Raw genomic sequence first — 17,562 nt, forward strand, 5'->3', positions numbered from 1 at the left:
CCTTTATTGACTACATTATAAATGCTATTGTATTATTATGTGAGGAAGAATAGTTTATAGAACTCAAAAGTCTTTTCCTTCTAGAAAAAAAATGATTAGTTTTCCTTTCGGGAGTAAGAAAAAAAATTATTATATATTTTGCGCTCCTTCAAGAAAAGTAGAAAATTTAGGGGAAATCATAAGGATATTTATTTGACACTTCTCTATGGTCTTCATTTATATTTATCTTTTTTAATCATTTTTTTTTCATTTAATTATTTATTTTATTTTTAATGTCTCTAGAGGTCTTTACATTTAATTACTCAACTTTTCACCTCCCACTATTATATATTTTAAATATTAATAACTCTCACCCCTTCAATTTATCCTATTAATATTATTCATAGCTCTTTTATTTTTTTTTTAATCTTCATGACCCTCAAAATTTTAATTTGTAAGCTTATGACACCTTATGATATTCCTTTACTTTCCCTACATAAATTCATATTTTGTATCAAGAAAATTTTCATTTTAATATCATTCTTACACTTCTCCACCACCTTAGCATACATAAGAGTGAGAAAGAAAATATTAATCACCACATCATATGATTTCTTTCACGGTTAGAATCATGGTTGGAAAAGTTGTAAAGAATCTATGGGTAAGAATGTTTCTTTTAATTTTTTAAATTATACATTTTTTTTTAATTTTTACTTTCTTGAGAATCAATTTGACTAATCTTTGAAATCAAATTGAATAAATTCAAGACCAACAAAATCATATAGTAACTAACAAATTCATTTAAGTATATTCTTAATTTGTCTTTGTAGGGATGAAGAAGAAAGTTGAGGAAGATAAAAAAGTAGAAAAAATTATGAATTTGAGAAGAAGATGATGTAGAGTCTTACAATAAATGTCACGATCCAAAAATTGAGGTCCTGATGGCACACACCTCAAACCCAACCCGGTATGTAAGCCGAAGAATCTAACTCATGAATCATCTCAAATGTTGTGGAAAAAAAAAGGTAAATACATATATGGGACTTCTAGAATGAAGTCAGGCCATAAAAGAAGAAAAAGTGTGATACAACAAAAATTCTAAAACCTGATATCATAAGCATTAAAGACCATTCTAATACAATATTTGAATTTTAAAATTCAACACTTGTCTTTGAAATATACATAAAGACATAAATGAAATATGAACCTTGAATGATAACCCAAATGAGGATCTCACCACAACTTCGAAGCTCAAACAATGCACGATCAAATTCAATCGTCTCAATTTCCACAAATACTAAGGGCTGCAGTAAGAGGTTACATAAGTAAGAATGAGTACAATCCATATGTACTCAGTAGGCTTGGATGACTGAGTATAAAGTAATTAATCAAACTTACGAAATAATGAAACACTTTCACCTGCATTCAGAAAAGTCTGATTCTGACATTGGTGTTAACAATTTATATAAGAATGGCGCAAGTAAAGCAAACACGTAAGGTTAGAAATAATTTCTCATATCAATAGGCTAATTACACAACAAACAAAGCTGGTCAATGCAATGCAATGATGAAATGATGTGATGGAACCAAGGCTGTCGCACAACCTATCGTATACACCTTGCCGAGCTTTAGCTTTCAGACAAGGACCCATGGAGGACTCGTAGTTCATATACCAATCTCATAATCTCTATACTCATCAACTTGCCACCTAGCTAGTGGTCAAGATAAAAGTAAGATGTCTCATTTTCTTTCTCAAAATAGTACTTCTCCAGTTTCTCAGATTCTCATATTCTCATGGTCAATGATATGATGAATGATGATGAATGCATCACTATACATACAACACAAAGACATAATCAATTCAACATAGGTCTAAAAGAGTCAAAGTCTCCAAACTTATTAAATCATGATATACACCATCTCATGGAAAAATAGCAGAAAAATTCATTTGAAATAAGTATTTACCATTTGGAAACATTCCTTTCATTTTATATGATCTGATATTTTTTAATGTGCCATGAATCAACGTCAATCATAGGCTCCATGGTACAATATAAGTGTTGTCATGTAAGTACTGTCTACTCAATCCATAGACACAATATATCAATCAATCAATATGCGAAAGAACCATGTAGTGTTAGTGTCTATTGAGGCTAAAACAAGCTCATAGGCGACAACTAGATGATAAAAACATCACAACAATAGTAAGTGATCACAAGTGACTAAAACACAATCTTAACATGTTTTTCTAGGCTGCTAAGTCAAGAATAAAGTCCTACTAATAGACACTATATCATGTTGTGATAGCCAACTCAATATGATTAGGATACACATCATATAACGACAGTATATAGGCCATAAAAAGCTTAAACCATCAGTCTGAGGGTGAAATGTGGTACTAAAATTGACTTGTGTCCCTATACCCTTTATAGAAAGATCTCTAAAAATGTGGTGTAAACTGTGCACCTCTTGTAACACCCCAGAATTTTTTTGAACTAAGATTCGAACCATCCTTTGTTGTGAGTAGGATTTTACCGAGGAATTTAAAAATTCTTGAGTGTTAAGGTCACTAGATATAGCACCTTGAGTTCCAAAAAGAATTAAAGAGAATTCATTCCAGTCATTCCTAGGTTCTTCTAAGTTTTGGGTCAACTTAAAATAACCATAACTCTAATTACATGATGAGTTATGTGGCCCATAAGATATCAAATGAAAGGTCTTCGAATTATCTCTTTCTAACGCCACCGAGTTTGCTAAGTTTCGAGTTCGGATGAGTGAGAATTGCCCTTTTGAAATTAAGCTGTCCAGTTAAGAAAAGTTACTCGAAAATAATGAGGGGTATTTTGGTCTTTTCCTTACCAAATCAGATTTAATTCGTTTTTAGTAAGGTTTTAGGGGTCTAATTTGATTAGGTTCAGTTTTATAATCCTAATATATGCCTAGGGTTTTAGTTGAGAGTTCAAGAAGAGAAAAAAAATATAAAAGAGGAAAGAATCAAGACGTTCGTCGAGATTCTTGAGAGTTGTTGCGGATTTTCGCCATGGGTTTGATCCCCAAGAGGTATGTAAGCTTCCATTGTGTTGGGTTCACCCACACGCCAATCATGAGTTTGTTTTGCGAATTTATCCATAAATATTGAGCAATTTAATTTCTTGATGAGTTCTTGATAAATGTTCATGAAGTTTCCTTATTGATCAAGTTTTGATGTAAGATTCTACTTGGATCAACTTCAAACGACCATATCTCTTAGAATATAAAGAGTTACGTGAGTCATAACCTATCAAATTAAAGATATTTGAATCTACTTTCCAACGCCAACAATTTCGTATCAATTCAATTTCTGAGTAAAAAGTTATGACTATTTTAGTAACTTGATACAGTGCTAATACGAATTAGCTGATGGGAAAACATTAAAAAAGGTCATTTTTTGTTTTTTTACCTCCAAGAAAGCCCTAAACAAATTTCTTGACTAATAAAAGGCTCAAAACAATCAGATTTTCATCTTTTAGTCCATCATTCTCTTCTCTCTCAAACCTTAGGGCAAAACCCTAAGGAAAAATCACAGTAGAAGACTCTATTCAAGATTCTTTCAATCTTTTTCATGATTCTTCTTCAAGGTAAGTTTTTCTCCAAGAATTCCATTCTTTTTAACTCAAGTTCTTCCATACAATTATGAATCACTAATGAAAATAATAAATCTTGGCCATAGAGATTTCAAGAAACTAATTCAAGAATCTCAAGAAGGGTTTTCTTAATCGTTTACTTTCAAGCTAGGGTTTCAAGGCTTAATCAAGTTTTTCTTCAAGATTCTTCAAGAACCGTATTCTTCCAGGTATGTAAGAATAGCATAGTTTTGGACTAGTTCGTCCTCACGCCCTACATCTACTTTTAAATCAGTAAAAGAGAAATCTAGGATTCTACCCCTAGATTTGAGTATTGTCGAGATAAGTTGATTTTGAGTTCTTAAGTTCATGTTTCTTTTAAAAGTTCTATTCCTAATTATATAATTGTTATATTGTTATTAAGATCCTTCATATCATGAATCATAACTCTTGAATATATAATTCAANTTTCAAGCTAGGGTTTCAAGGCTTAATCAAGTTTTTCTTCAAGATTCTTCAAGAACCGTATTCTTCCAGGTATGTAAGAATAGCATAGTTTTGGACTAGTTCGTCCTCACGCCCTACATCTACTTTTAAATCAGTAAAAGAGAAATCTAGGATTCTACCCCTAGATTTGAGTATTGTCGAGATAAGTTGATTTTGAGTTCTTAAGTTCATGTTTCTTTTAAAAGTTCTATTCCTAATTATATAATTGTTATATTGTTATTAAGATCCTTCATATCATGAATCATAACTCTTGAATATATAATTCAAATTCAAGAAAGAGTTAATAGTAGAGTTGAAGAAAGTCTTTGAGTTCAATTGTGAATTCTTTGAGATCAATTGTCGATTTGAGCTAAATTTTGAGGAAGTAAGTATGAGAATGAGAAGAGTCGTATACCTGAAGTCCATATTGTTATTTAGACCCTTCTTGAGTCGAGTCGTTCTGCCCATAAATTCCGCATGAACTCCATCAGTTGAGTATCTTTGAGAGGAGTAGTACCTTCAAGTTCTAAGGCTTGAGTATTGAGTTCCTAATCATTTTGGGATTTTATTCCTAATCATGGGGCTACTACATGTTACCCATGAAGGTCTTTGATTTGAGTAGTTCATGACCATAATTTCGCATGAACCCTATGAATTGAGAGTCTTGAGATGAGAGGTATCATTAACATTCTTGAGTTGAGTTATTCATGTCCATAATTCCGCATGAACCCTATGATTTGAGTTATAAATTTTGAAAAGCTTTTTAAAGCCAACAATTGAGTTCTTAAACTGAGTTTTGAGAAGTAAAGATGAGTTTTGAGAAAAGAGTTTCTAAAGCATGATTAGTATGACAATCGAGTATGTCATCAATGTATGAGCAGTATGGTACTATATATGCTATCAATGTTTATGTAGTATGACTTCCCGAGCCATCAATGATCATATTATAATATGATTTTGAAATGTTTTTTAGAAAGAGTTTTCAAGTATGAGTATAAGGGGAATATGTATTCCAAGAGGCATCAATTTTTACATTGATAAAAGAGAAACTGAGATTTCTAAATGAGTTATGAGTTCAAAAGTTATTTCAAGAGTAGTTACCTCTTTTAAGAGGGTAGTTTGAACAATTATCTCAAACCAGAAGAAGAGTTATGTTTTTAAACATATGAGCTGAGTATATTTTTGGGAGTAGTATTGAGCACTGATATGGGGACGAGTTCAGATAACTCAAGTCTCCATAAACCATGTAGCTAATGTGGGTAGAAAGGGTTATACTTTTTGGATGATTCCTTAATATTTTTTAGCATAGACTAGTAGATCCACTTAGTTTAGAGGTTCTATACCCCGACAAAGTATAGGACAATTCTAGCAGCGTGGGCGAGACGTTGTATCATCACATAGCTCATAGTGATGGTTGTCGGTTAGAGAAACTCCCACAGAGTTATATTGTATTTTTATGTATACAAACTGAGTTATTATTGTATTCTTTAATACATTGAGTTGCTATTTACTGTTTTAAAAGATTTTCATATATATTGCATCTTTTACTATTGCTTTATCCTTGAGTATCATGAGTTGAGTATCTTGAGTTGAGTATCTTGAGTTGAGTACCTTCGAGTTGAGTATCATATTTTTGAGTTAAGTATCTTATTCTTGAGTTGAGTGAGTTCAGAAGAGGTAAGTATGTTTCCTTTTTATCAAGTTCATGCCTATGTTTATGCTTTAGAATTCCCCTTACATGCTCATACATTCCACGTATTGAGCCATTTGGCTTGCATCGTTTCATGATGCAAATACAAGTATTTAGGGTTATCAACAGAAACTTCATTGATACCACATGAAGTCCGAGTTAGCTATGGTGAGCCTCCTTGCTTTCAGAGGGTTCCACTTGTACTTTTAGTTATATCAGTTGTTAGGATGTCGTGGGTCTTGTCCCGACTTCCATCTTCGTCAGTTAGAGGCTTCATAGATAGCTAGTAGAGTTTCAGAAGTCTGTTCATTTATTTTGTTAAATGTTTTAAAGGCATAAGTTGCCTGGTGAGTTGAATATTCTATTTTTATTCAGAGTTAATCTTTTGAATTAAAGCTTTGTATTGAGTTAGTCTTTCGCTTGTAGTCAGCTAGGATAATGGTTCGCTTGGGGACTAACAATGGTTCTCGAGTGCCGACCACGTCCAGGGTGTAGAATCGGATCGTGACACGTCTATCTTAAGTAATCAATACAGATACACTATAAAGTCTCTCTAATATATGGCCATGCATAATCTTCAGCAAAAAATGTGGTCTTGACTTGTAAAAGATGGGCTAATTTTGTCAGCCTTCAGACTATCACCCAAATAGAATCAAACTTCCATTGGGAGTAAGGCAAATCTATAGTAAAGTTCATATTTATTGTCTCTCACTTTTATAATAGAATAAGTATCGCTTGAGTCATCCCATTGGATTTTTTATTCTCTACATTCACCTACTAAGAGTTAGAACACTGTGCTACAAATTTAATAATATCTTTCTTCATTCCATACCACCAATAAATCTCTTAAATGCCATGATACATCTTTGTGGAATCTGGTTGAATAGAATATCGAAAATATTATGCCTCCTTCATAATCTATCATCGAAGACCTGCTACATCTTGAAACACAACTAATGTATATATCTAAGGACACCATTTTTCATTATATTGATTATTTCCCCTGAACTGTTTGAAGTTGGGATTCTCATGTTGTCATGATTTCACCTTTGCAACTAAGGATGAAACAACTATGTCATAAATTGTAACTCCATCATCAGAATCTAACAATCTACCCCCTAAGTTGGCTAGCTAAGAAAGCTCTCGGGCTATATCCCGCTTCTCCACTCCTAGATATGATAAGTTGCTTATAGACTTACGACTGAGGGCATCATCTACTACATCCACCTTTCTTGGATGGTACAAAATGTCCACATCATAATCTTTTAGCCACTCGAGCTATTAGTGTTGTCGTAGATTCAACTTTGTCTTTCTTAAAATATATCATAGATTCTTATGAACTGTGAAGATATCAACATATACACCATACAAGTAATGCCTCAAAATCTTCAAGGCATGACTAACTGCAACCAACTCTAAATCATGGTCCGAATAGTCTATTTCACATGTGTAATGAATCGTCTTTCTTTCATAGAAACAACACCGGTGTGTATCCCACGATGAAGCACTCAGCCTGACGAAGTCTTTATCTAAAAAGTCCATTAGTTGCTCCTTCAATTTTGTTGGTGCCATTCTATACATGGAAATTTATATTGGTTGGATATCATGTAATGTGTCAATAACATGATTAATCTCCAATTCTAGGGAAATACCATGGAGCTCATCTGGAAAGATATCTGTAAGTTTATTAACCACTGGAATAGACGGAAGGTCCCCGATTCTAGGTCAACATCATGAATCCTAACAATGTGATAAGTGTAGCCTTTAGCAATTAGTTTCCTCACCCAAATATATGAAATAAACCTAACCTTTAGTGTCGATGTATTATCCTTCAACTCCTGAACCACCTTTCCTGGAAAGTGGAATTTAATAATCTTTGCTCGATAGTCGACATTGGTGTAGCATGATGCTACTCAATTCATATCCATAATAATATCAAAAAGCAGCATCTCTAGTATACAACCTTAGTATTTACCCTAGTTGTATCTACTCTAATAGAGCTAGAGATACTGCCTTTTGATATTATTATGGGTATGAATTGAGTAGCATCTACCGTTTTCTATCTCTATATTAGCAAACCCTTTTGGCAATAATATAGTCACCAACTAGGGTAGATACAACAAACGGTCATCACAATTACTTTTGTACTATAGAAAACGTCACAACAATAAATTGAGTAACATACGATAATATGGAGCCTTGATCCATCAAGACAAATAGAGTGACAACAAATGCTAAGTATTCCTGTCAATGCATATGTACGATTCTGGACATTTCCATAACTAGATGCTCCCTATTTGACTACCTCTATTCGAGGAAGACTATGGCCCTCTCTTTGTAGAAGTAGTAAAGCATATGACCATACTGTTGATTCGACCCTTTGTCTTGAACCTTACTTACCCCTAAATGGACAATATCTCTGTATATGACCCTCTTGGTCATAAGAATAACATGTTACAAAGTCTTGACAATATCTCTCAATATATAATCTACCACAAATATCACAATTGATCTTGGCTGCTCTAGGCGACGATACTCTTACGAGCACGACACTTGTGAGATTTTACCCAAACCTGACTGCCCCTAGTGATCTAACTTGGTACTTGGGATTGTTGTGGTCGTTAACTGGGTGGTCTCTTTGAATACCAATGATGGGACCACCCTAAGTGTGGTTGAAACCATGTGACCTATTCTTATTTTGAGACTCTCTTTTGATCCTCTCAGCCGTATATTGCTGATGTCAGAGCCCACCCATGTTCTGTGTAATGGCTTATATCTATGTCATTATGAAGTGCAGCTATAGTATAAGCTTAATAATAATCGTAGTCCAAATAACTTGACCTTTATGACTCAGCTCTATAGCATGCTTTGAGCAAAATAAGGGTGACTTTCTTGTACGATGTTTGTAGCTTCATGCTTATAGAATGTGGTGCACAACACATTTATAAACAAGACTCTACTGGACATGACTTGCAGACTCCTTAGGATACGACACTACTTCAATACTAAGTTTTCACGCCTCAAACTCGAGAGGTGCAACTGACACCTAATGCCAAAACTTTGGCCATCAAAATCATGTCAGAAGAGAAAGTACAACCTTAACATGTTTCAATTGAATCCCCAAAGGTTCCTCTGAGAATTTGGCAAACAAAAAATAATGCAGTAATGCGAGAATCAACTAAGACGTAAAAATGAGCCATAACCAATTGAAAAGGCATTAAAGTTGTCATCACGACCAGCCCATTTTTAACTCAATAAACAAAATCACAATCTCAAAATAACCGGCAGCTAATAACAACAACACGAGTCTATCAACATCTATAACAAGGCACACTTCACACTATTTAATCGATAACCTCCGTTCACAACACCTAAGAGTGGTGCACCAATCTCCCATCCCTGCATAACTTTAATACCATCAATATACATACATCAAAACAACTCACAACAAGACAACAACTAGGTTGTCCAAAGCCAAGAATGAAAAAACATGAGGGATGTGATTGGAGAAAATCTACTTTAGTAAAAACAATTCTATTTGTTGAGCAAAACAATCTACCTCAAGGGTCCAACACCATCCCAACTTTGCAACTTTATGAAAATGCACCAAAACAAAGCCTAGGTAGTAGGAATCGATTTCCAACTTAAAGCCATGAGATTCTAAGCGATGTAGGTGTAGAACCTTACCTCAAAGTAGCTCAACCATATACTTAACTTAAAAACTAGATTACACACGAAATTCCTTCAACCACAATGAAAAATATAAGAAATAACATAAAACGAAGAATGAGATGAGGAGAACTTTTCTCCGAACACGAGCCAAGGAAGAATCAAGCTAGAAGGGGGTGTTTTCTTACCTCAAAGGTCATGTAGCTCTCTTCAATGGTTGTTGAACGTTTTTCCTTTGAGAAAATGTAAACGCTATCTTTTTAAGTTAAAAACACCTTTAAAAGGCAGCCAAACCCAATCCCTATCCATGACACAGTTTGCCTGAACAGTGTGTGCTAAAATGGTCATATCTCTTTACTCCGATGTCGGATTGATGAATGATTTTATGTGTTGGAAACTAGACTCGTAGTCCTTCGATTTGATATGTAATAGGTTCTCTAACTCTATATATATTGGGAGATATACTCCTCCAAATCAGTACATAAATAAGATCATGTCAAAACTTTCTTTTAATAATTATGTCTTTAAGATTTTTGTTTCAAGGCATACCTTGGCCTCTAACTTATGTTTAAGAATTTCTAGTGACTTTATATAGTTTATTATTTGGTATAACCACCTAATTTCCATTATTCTTCCAACATCTCAATGAAGGTTGACGTAAAATACGATAAATCGACTTTTTGAATATAAACTTGTTATTTTAAACATTACAAACTTATGGAGCATTATAGATGGTATGAATAGCCGCATAATTTAATAGAGGATATTAAATCAAAATTGAAGGATATTTTTTACCTTCTTCCCTTGTTTTATGCAAAATTTACCATTGATGCTGTCTAAAAATACTACTATGCCATTAAAATGGAGATAATTGGAATATGTTCCTTTTCTTTTGATCACAAAGATTTTTGTATATATATCTTAAAAAGTTGCAATATAGTTGAGCGTATTTAAGCTTAGATTATCTATATATCTACTTTTCTTTTACTTCATCAAGTGTTGAGAGGGACATTTTAAAGTGAAATAATAAATGATGCTATAGAATCCTTTGAATGTTTATCTCCTTCAACAACAGTAGGCATTTTGGAGAAAAAAAAAAACTAAGGACTACTCCTTTTGGTTTATATTAAGTGAATTATTAAGATTTTTTTAATAATTATTTAAAATAAATAATTTTTTCAAAGTCCAAAATAATTATTAAAACTCTTTTCTTCTTATATAGACCTTTTTAAAAATGAGATTTTTCAAAAAAGTATTTTACATAAATTAGGAGAATAGTTTAAAAATAATAGTGAAAACTAACCTTTACTTTATATTCTTAAAATAGCAATAATTCACATGGACTAGGTGTATATATAAAAAAATGTAGAGTTAATTTTCTAATATTTTTATGGTCCACAATATGGTGATACGTGCTCCTACCCTCAAAAATAATTGTGGTTTCCATCAATTTGGGTATTGCTAGATCTATATTAAATTTAAATATTAATACTCTTTTATGTCAATAATAAACAAAAAAAAAATTAAAAAAATTCAGAAAAAATACACAACTTCATCATCATTATTTTTTTTTATCATATAATCGCCATCAGAGACAGATATAGGTCTCAAGCTCTCCAATTTTCTCTCTCTGTTGATTTTCAGCTTTTCTAGAACATCCCACATTTCCCCTTTTTCCCTTCTTCTTCTCCTCTCCTTTCCTTGTTGTTGCATTTAACTTACTCTACAACCCCTTTTTTTTCTTTCTTTGTTTCATCAAGATTTGAACCTTTTCGTTTTTGATCCATGATCATACCTTAATTTGAGATTTAAACGCAATTTAGGGTTCCAAGATTGAGTTATTTTGGTTGCTAAAGCTGAAAGAAGAATTGGGTATTTTGTTTGTGGGTTAATTATTGTGAGAAGACAAAAAAGAAATGCTATATTTGGAGCAACTCAAGTGTGTGGTGAAGTTTGTTGGTATGAGTGTATGTATTGTTCGATAATTGGATTTGGGTTTTCCTTCTTTTTGGGATTTGAATGCTGGAATAGTTGGTTCCCGAGCCAGGGGCTCGGGTGTTGATTGTATCATATTGGGGGTTATCAGTTTAGTTATTAATGGCAGCGTGTGATATGAAGAAACAACAACATCAACAGGAACAAGACCTCTTTTCATCTCCTGCTCAGCCTTCACCAATTCAAGAAGGGTTTATGCAGAAATTCAGGCTGTATCAAACTCTGTCGGTAATAATGCATCCCTTTTATTTTAGGCATAATTAAAAAAGTGAACTATGTAGATGAGGATCAGAGGGATTTTGGGGTAGTTAAAACTGTGTTGCTAGTAGTGAAAGATGGTTCAAAAGTTGACAGCTCTCAGTGGTGAAGAGATTGCATTTTCTTCTTCATTTCATTAGTTCGAATCTCAGTGGCCTTATGGTCAAGCTAAAAGAAGGTTGATTGATCACTTGATTTGGCGAATTGGATCAAGATCTTATGATATTTTTAACCTGCCTCTGGGATAATAATATTCAGTTTATGGAGTGCAAAATTGCTTTATATTTGATGATGGTAATTAGTATTGATTCATAGGATATGTTATTAAGCTGGAAATTATGTGGAGTTCATTTGCTAATTTGAAATGCTAGATTTAATAATCATGTTAAATCTCCAATATTTATTTGACAAGATAAATCACGTTGTACTGGTGCACAGTTCGATAAAGATGTATTCGGGTGTATCTGGCAGAAAGTAGTTGCCATTGCTTTCTATGATCAAAAGCATTGAGTATTATCGAACAATGGCACCTTGTGTGTGTATAGTATGGTTAGGGTCCATTGCTGCAGTGTCCTCTAGTTCTCTTGTTTCATTTCAACTTTGCTTTTGGAGGAGTACTGGCCTCTATGTTTTGTATTATTTCCCTTTTCTCTCATTAAGTTTTCTCAATTGACATACTTTTCTTTGTTGGTAAAAAACTGTCACAGAAGTTTTACATGATAGGAAGGGACAAGAGTAGAACATACTGGAGAGTGTTGAAAATTGACAGGTCGGAGCCTTCTGAGCTTCACATGCGTGAAGATTCAACTACCTATACTGAGCGTGAGTGCTCTGATTTGTTGAGAAGGATACATGAGGGGAACAGGTCTACAGGAGGTCTGAAATTTGTCACTACCTGTTACGGCATTGTCGGTATGTGGATTCTTGAGTGTAACTTTTCTGATGCAAGAGACTCATTTTTCTGATTTCAGTTTTCCCTATGCTATATGTTAGGGTTCATCAAATTTCTGGGGCCTTATTATATGCTGCTTATCACTAAAAGGAGGCAGATTGGTGCTATTTGTGGTCATACTGTGTATGCTATCACTAAGAGTGAAATGATCCCACTTCCAAATGCTGCAACAAGGTCAAAGATTGTTAATTTCAGGAGTGAAAACAGGTTTGTCTTTTTTATGTTTGGTGTCTCTTTCTTTGATATGAATGTTGTGTATGGTCCATCACTTTAAATTGTGTTAAGTCATCTATATGTTCTGGTTGTTTTTGGCACCCAAGGATGTGGTCTGGTGGTCAATGAAATGAGTTGAGAACCTCGACGGCTCAGGTTCAAATCCCAACTAAGAAAAATCATTGGCTGATTTCTTCCTGTCTGTCCTAGCCTTAGTTGACAAAGTTTTCCAATAATTATGAATATATAGTGAATTTTTTGCGCAAGCTGTACATATTGCGTTAACAATAATGGGGGGAGGTGGTTTTAGTGACTCTAATAAATATACTATTCAAACATCTTCAGATCCTATGAGATCTTTCGATCGCACAAAATAATTTTCATGAGGTCATAATAATATGGGTACTTGTTGTTGGTGGGAGGTGATAGGTTTCCGTGGAATTAGTTGAAGTGCGTGTAGTTGGCCCGGACACAATGGCTATAAATTTTTTTATTTTAGTTGTTTTTGTTTGATTTGTAACTAGTGGAAATTGGCATTTTTACTCCAATGATAGAAGATTGGGCTGCAAAATAATGTTGAAATGAGTTTGAAAGTTCTCACTTCATGCAAGTGAAGCTGGAGGTTAGGCACCATCTACCTTCTCAGTTCCCCTGCATTGGTGGTAATGAGTTTGAAAGTTCTCACTTCTTGTAAGTGAAGCTGTAGGTTAGGCACCATCTACCTCTCTCAGTTTCCCTACATTGGTGGTATACCTAGGTTAATTGTATTCTTTTTTTTTGAGAAGATAGCAATTTGTATATATTTATCAATATAGCACCTAGGTTGTGCTGAAACCATATTTACAAGTGAAAAAGAAGATCAAACTACTTCATCAGCCTAACAAAAAACAAGGGTGTCTATCATTGAAGCAGTATCTTCTATGTATCTTTGATTAACCCAAAAACAGAATAGTCTAAAGCAGTTCATCTTAGTCCTCTGAACTGAACTGCTAATGTCTTCAAAAACATTTGGAATTTCTCTCTTTCCAGATTGTCAACCAAATGCAAGCTGGGACAATCCTCCATCTATCTCTGTTTGTCAATCATCTACCTGCTTCTTCCCAGCTTAGCAAGACCCCAAGACCTTAGTAATCTTTCTTGGCATTGCCCAAACAATACCTCTGAGCCTAATGAAGATCTTCCATAGCATGTCTGTGATCCTATAATTTAGGAATAGATGGCTGACTGTCTCAGTTTCTCTACCACACATGTAGCACTTTGAGAGGTTGCGACTTCTCTTGCTAAAGTTGTCGTGTGTCAACACCTCTTCCCAGCCTAACAACCAGTTGCTAAATAGGATATTTTAACTTTCCATATGTTCTTCCAAGGCCAGTTGTCTATCTGTTGAAGGTCTCTATTGAGAAGCTTATAAGCTGAACTAACTCTGAAGCATCCTCTACTGTCCATTTCCACCAAAGTCTATCAGGACCTTCCTTTGCACTGTTGAATTCTTCTAGGGTTCTGAACAATTCAACTACTGTATCCACTTCCCAATCATTCAGCTTTCCTCTGAATCGGAAGTTCCATCCCTGTGTCGACCATGCTCCTTCTACTGTTTTCTCTTGCTGTAGATCCAGGCCGTAGATGTTTGGAAAGAGATCTTTCAAACAAGAATTAGCAAGAATCAGGTCAATTGCATACAACCCAGTGCACATTACACATTCTCTCGATATTTCTTGCCTACCGCACAATTATGAGATTCAGGTCGATATGAACCAAAAATAAATGTCATTGGTTCAGCTGTTAATGCAAGATCATGTATATTATCTTGACAATGAGCTTGGCGTTGTTTGAATTCGAAGGCATAAATTTGTCTTAGCTCAGGTGTTAACATCTCCAGCTGTTCTTGCTTATTTGACAGCTGGAATATGGAGTTTCTGTTGTGTGCCTCTTGAGTAATTATGCCATTTTTAGTGTTGAAAGAGTTCATGCATTAAGGGATTATTTGGTTATTGGGATCAGAAAAATAATGTCACATACAATTTGGCAGTTTGTATTGTGTTTGATTGGTGCTTTGTTTCTGTTATAATTCTACTGCAATTCTGACATTTTTTTGATTGAGAAACTCGTTTTTGGAGCCAACTCTTTGGGCCAACCGCACCTTTTGAAACTCGGGTCCTTCCTCTACCCTCCTTTTTTCATGACCGCGGTGTCTGAGCCAACTTGCGCGTGCCACAACTAGTTCTTTACCTGCACATGTATCGGTTAACGGGTAACTCTTCCACCAAGGCTTGGACAAAGAAGAAATCACCTAATATTTTTGTCTCCGCTTGGATTTGAACCTTATGGCTCTCAATCTACTTTGTGACCACAAGATCACACTCTCCCCTCTGCTTTTCTCCTCTTAAATATTGGAATTAGTTCGCTTAGCACAAAGCCCAAACTTGTGATTTAAGACACAAGTTCCTTAATAATTGAGCCAACCCATTTTAATTTTATTTTATATATACCGAATTCAATACGAGATGACTTAGTTAGTCCATGTTGTTGGTTGTATAAAGTACCGATTGATGTATTATACATGATTCAAATGACGATCAAACATTGGATAAAGTTATACCAAATTTTTTTTTTTTTGAAACGGTTAACTTGTATTCCTCAGCATTAAGGGCTATGCCGGCCACCTCCAAAAAGTATTAACAGAGAAGAGAGAAAGTTATACCAAATTATATACCATGATTATTTTCCTTATTCATCATATCGAATGACCCCTAAGTGGTTATTAATCTTTGTACTACAATCCCTACATTATAAACACCGTATAACTTTGTCTGTGAACCAAAGAGACTTTAAAGGTTTGTTTGGGAACTTAGAGCCTATTCTAATTTCACTATTCTATTAGTGAAAGTTAAGGTTTAGAAAGAAAGTTTATTGCGCTGCTGCTGCACCCTTGCTTCTTGCTTTCGAGCCGGAGCTTGTTGGGTAGTGAACTTCGATGAAGGTTAAATTAGACTTGTGTTAAACAAGCAGAGTAGTCAAGCCAAATTTTGGATTGGATCTAATTATATCTTTTAGTCTAATCTATTCAGTTTGAAGTAGATATTGATTTGGATTTACTCCAATTATCTTTAATCTTTGATAAAAGTTGAATTTTAATAGTTATGTGGGGAGGTCGGAGTTAACAACCTACGTATACCTAACAAAATAATTGAAGTGTGTGCAATATCCCGCACACCATCGGCATATAAAGAAGTTATGATGTTCCACAAGCATGTGGACAATAAAGGAAGAGAAAAAGAGAGCGCTTTTGAAGGGACGCAAAATGATTTTGTATATTTTTGAGGAATTCCCTTTTTTTCTTTGAGTGTACTAATGAGGTTCAACTTTGTGTAAATGACAAGGTGTCTTTCCTAGAGAATCATATTTCTTTGTAGTTCTTTCTTTTTGGTATACCACTTGTATACAAGAGATTTTCTTTCCGTTGTCAGTAAAAGTTATTTTTCTATATAAAAAAATAGTTAATTAGGATTTTTCTCAGTAACAACAACATACCCAGTGTAATCTCACAAGTTGGGTATGGGAGGATAGAGTGTATGCGGGCCTTACCTCTACCTCGTATAGACAAAGATGTTGTTTTGAATAGACCCTTAACTTAAAATAAAGCATTTCCAAGCAGGTTGAAAAGAGAATATAGAAAAATGAGCAGTAACAACAACGAAATAATGTGAAATAGGAGCAATACACAACCTACAATAGAAAGAATAGTAAAGCCAACAAAATAATGCGATGACGGAAGCACAAAAAAATAGGTGATAATCCAGACCAAAGATCAAGATATTATGAGAATAGTGCTAATACCACTGTCAAGAAAGAAGTTCCATCCCGCAGAAAAGCGAGAGAACACTCAACTGCCAACTACTAACCTTCTACCTTAATCCGCAACCTCCAAACCCTCCTATTTAAGGTCATGTCCTTGGTACGCTCAAGATGCACCATGTCTTGTCTAAGCACCTCCTTCAATACTTCTTTGATTTGTCTCTACCTCTCTTGATGCCGGCCATTGCCAACTTTCCACCTCCGTACTGAGGCATCTACACTCTTCCTCTTCACATGCCCAAACCATCTCAGTATTGGGTTTCTCATCTTATATACCGTGGAGGCCACTGCTACTTTGTTCCGGATATCTTGATTTCTTATCCTTTATCTACCTCAACATTCTCATCTCCACAACTTCCATTTTCTGAACATATGATTTCTTGATCGGCCAACACTCCGTCCAAACAACATAGTCAATCTAACCGTCACTCTATATAATATATAACTTACCCTTTGAGTTTTGGCAGTATCTTATTACACAAGACTCTGGAGATGAGCCTCATTTCACCCATTTCACCCCTCCCACACCAATATGATGTGTGACATAGTTGTCGATCTCCCTATTACTTAGAATTGAAGACCCTATATACTTGAAACATCCTCTCTTTGGATGACCTACGCATCAAGCTTCACTTCCACACCTTTATGCGTAGCGTCACTGAACTTCCACTCTTAAGTATCTAGCCTTGGTCTTGCTCTACCTAAACCCTTTAAACTTAAGAGATTGCCTCCAATCTCCAGCCTATCGTTAACTTTGCGGTAAGTCTCATCAATTTGTACTATTTGCAAATAACATACACTATGAAACCTCACCTTGGATATGTCGCGTCAGTTCATCCACAACCAATGCAAAAAGAAATGTG

General features: G+C 34.7%; 1 protein-coding gene across 1 annotated transcript in view; it reads left to right on the forward strand.

The window, feature by feature from the left end:
- Positions 1-10,981: 10,981 nt before the first annotated feature.
- LOC125875522 (phosphoinositide phosphatase SAC3-like) overlaps positions 10,982-17,562 on the forward strand; it is a 41,460-nt gene continuing 34,879 nt past the window's right edge. The window contains exons 1-3 of the mRNA XM_049556505.1: positions 10,982-11,649; positions 12,387-12,591; positions 12,673-12,838. Of these exons, the coding sequence (XP_049412462.1) occupies positions 11,524-11,649; positions 12,387-12,591; positions 12,673-12,838 (497 nt within the window). The 5' untranslated portion in view covers positions 10,982-11,523. The remainder of the gene's footprint in view (positions 11,650-12,386; positions 12,592-12,672; positions 12,839-17,562) is intronic.

This window comes from Solanum stenotomum, chromosome 9 (genome assembly GCF_019186545.1).
Source record: "Solanum stenotomum isolate F172 chromosome 9, ASM1918654v1, whole genome shotgun sequence".
Classification (NCBI taxonomy): Eukaryota; Viridiplantae; Streptophyta; class Magnoliopsida; order Solanales; family Solanaceae; genus Solanum; species Solanum stenotomum.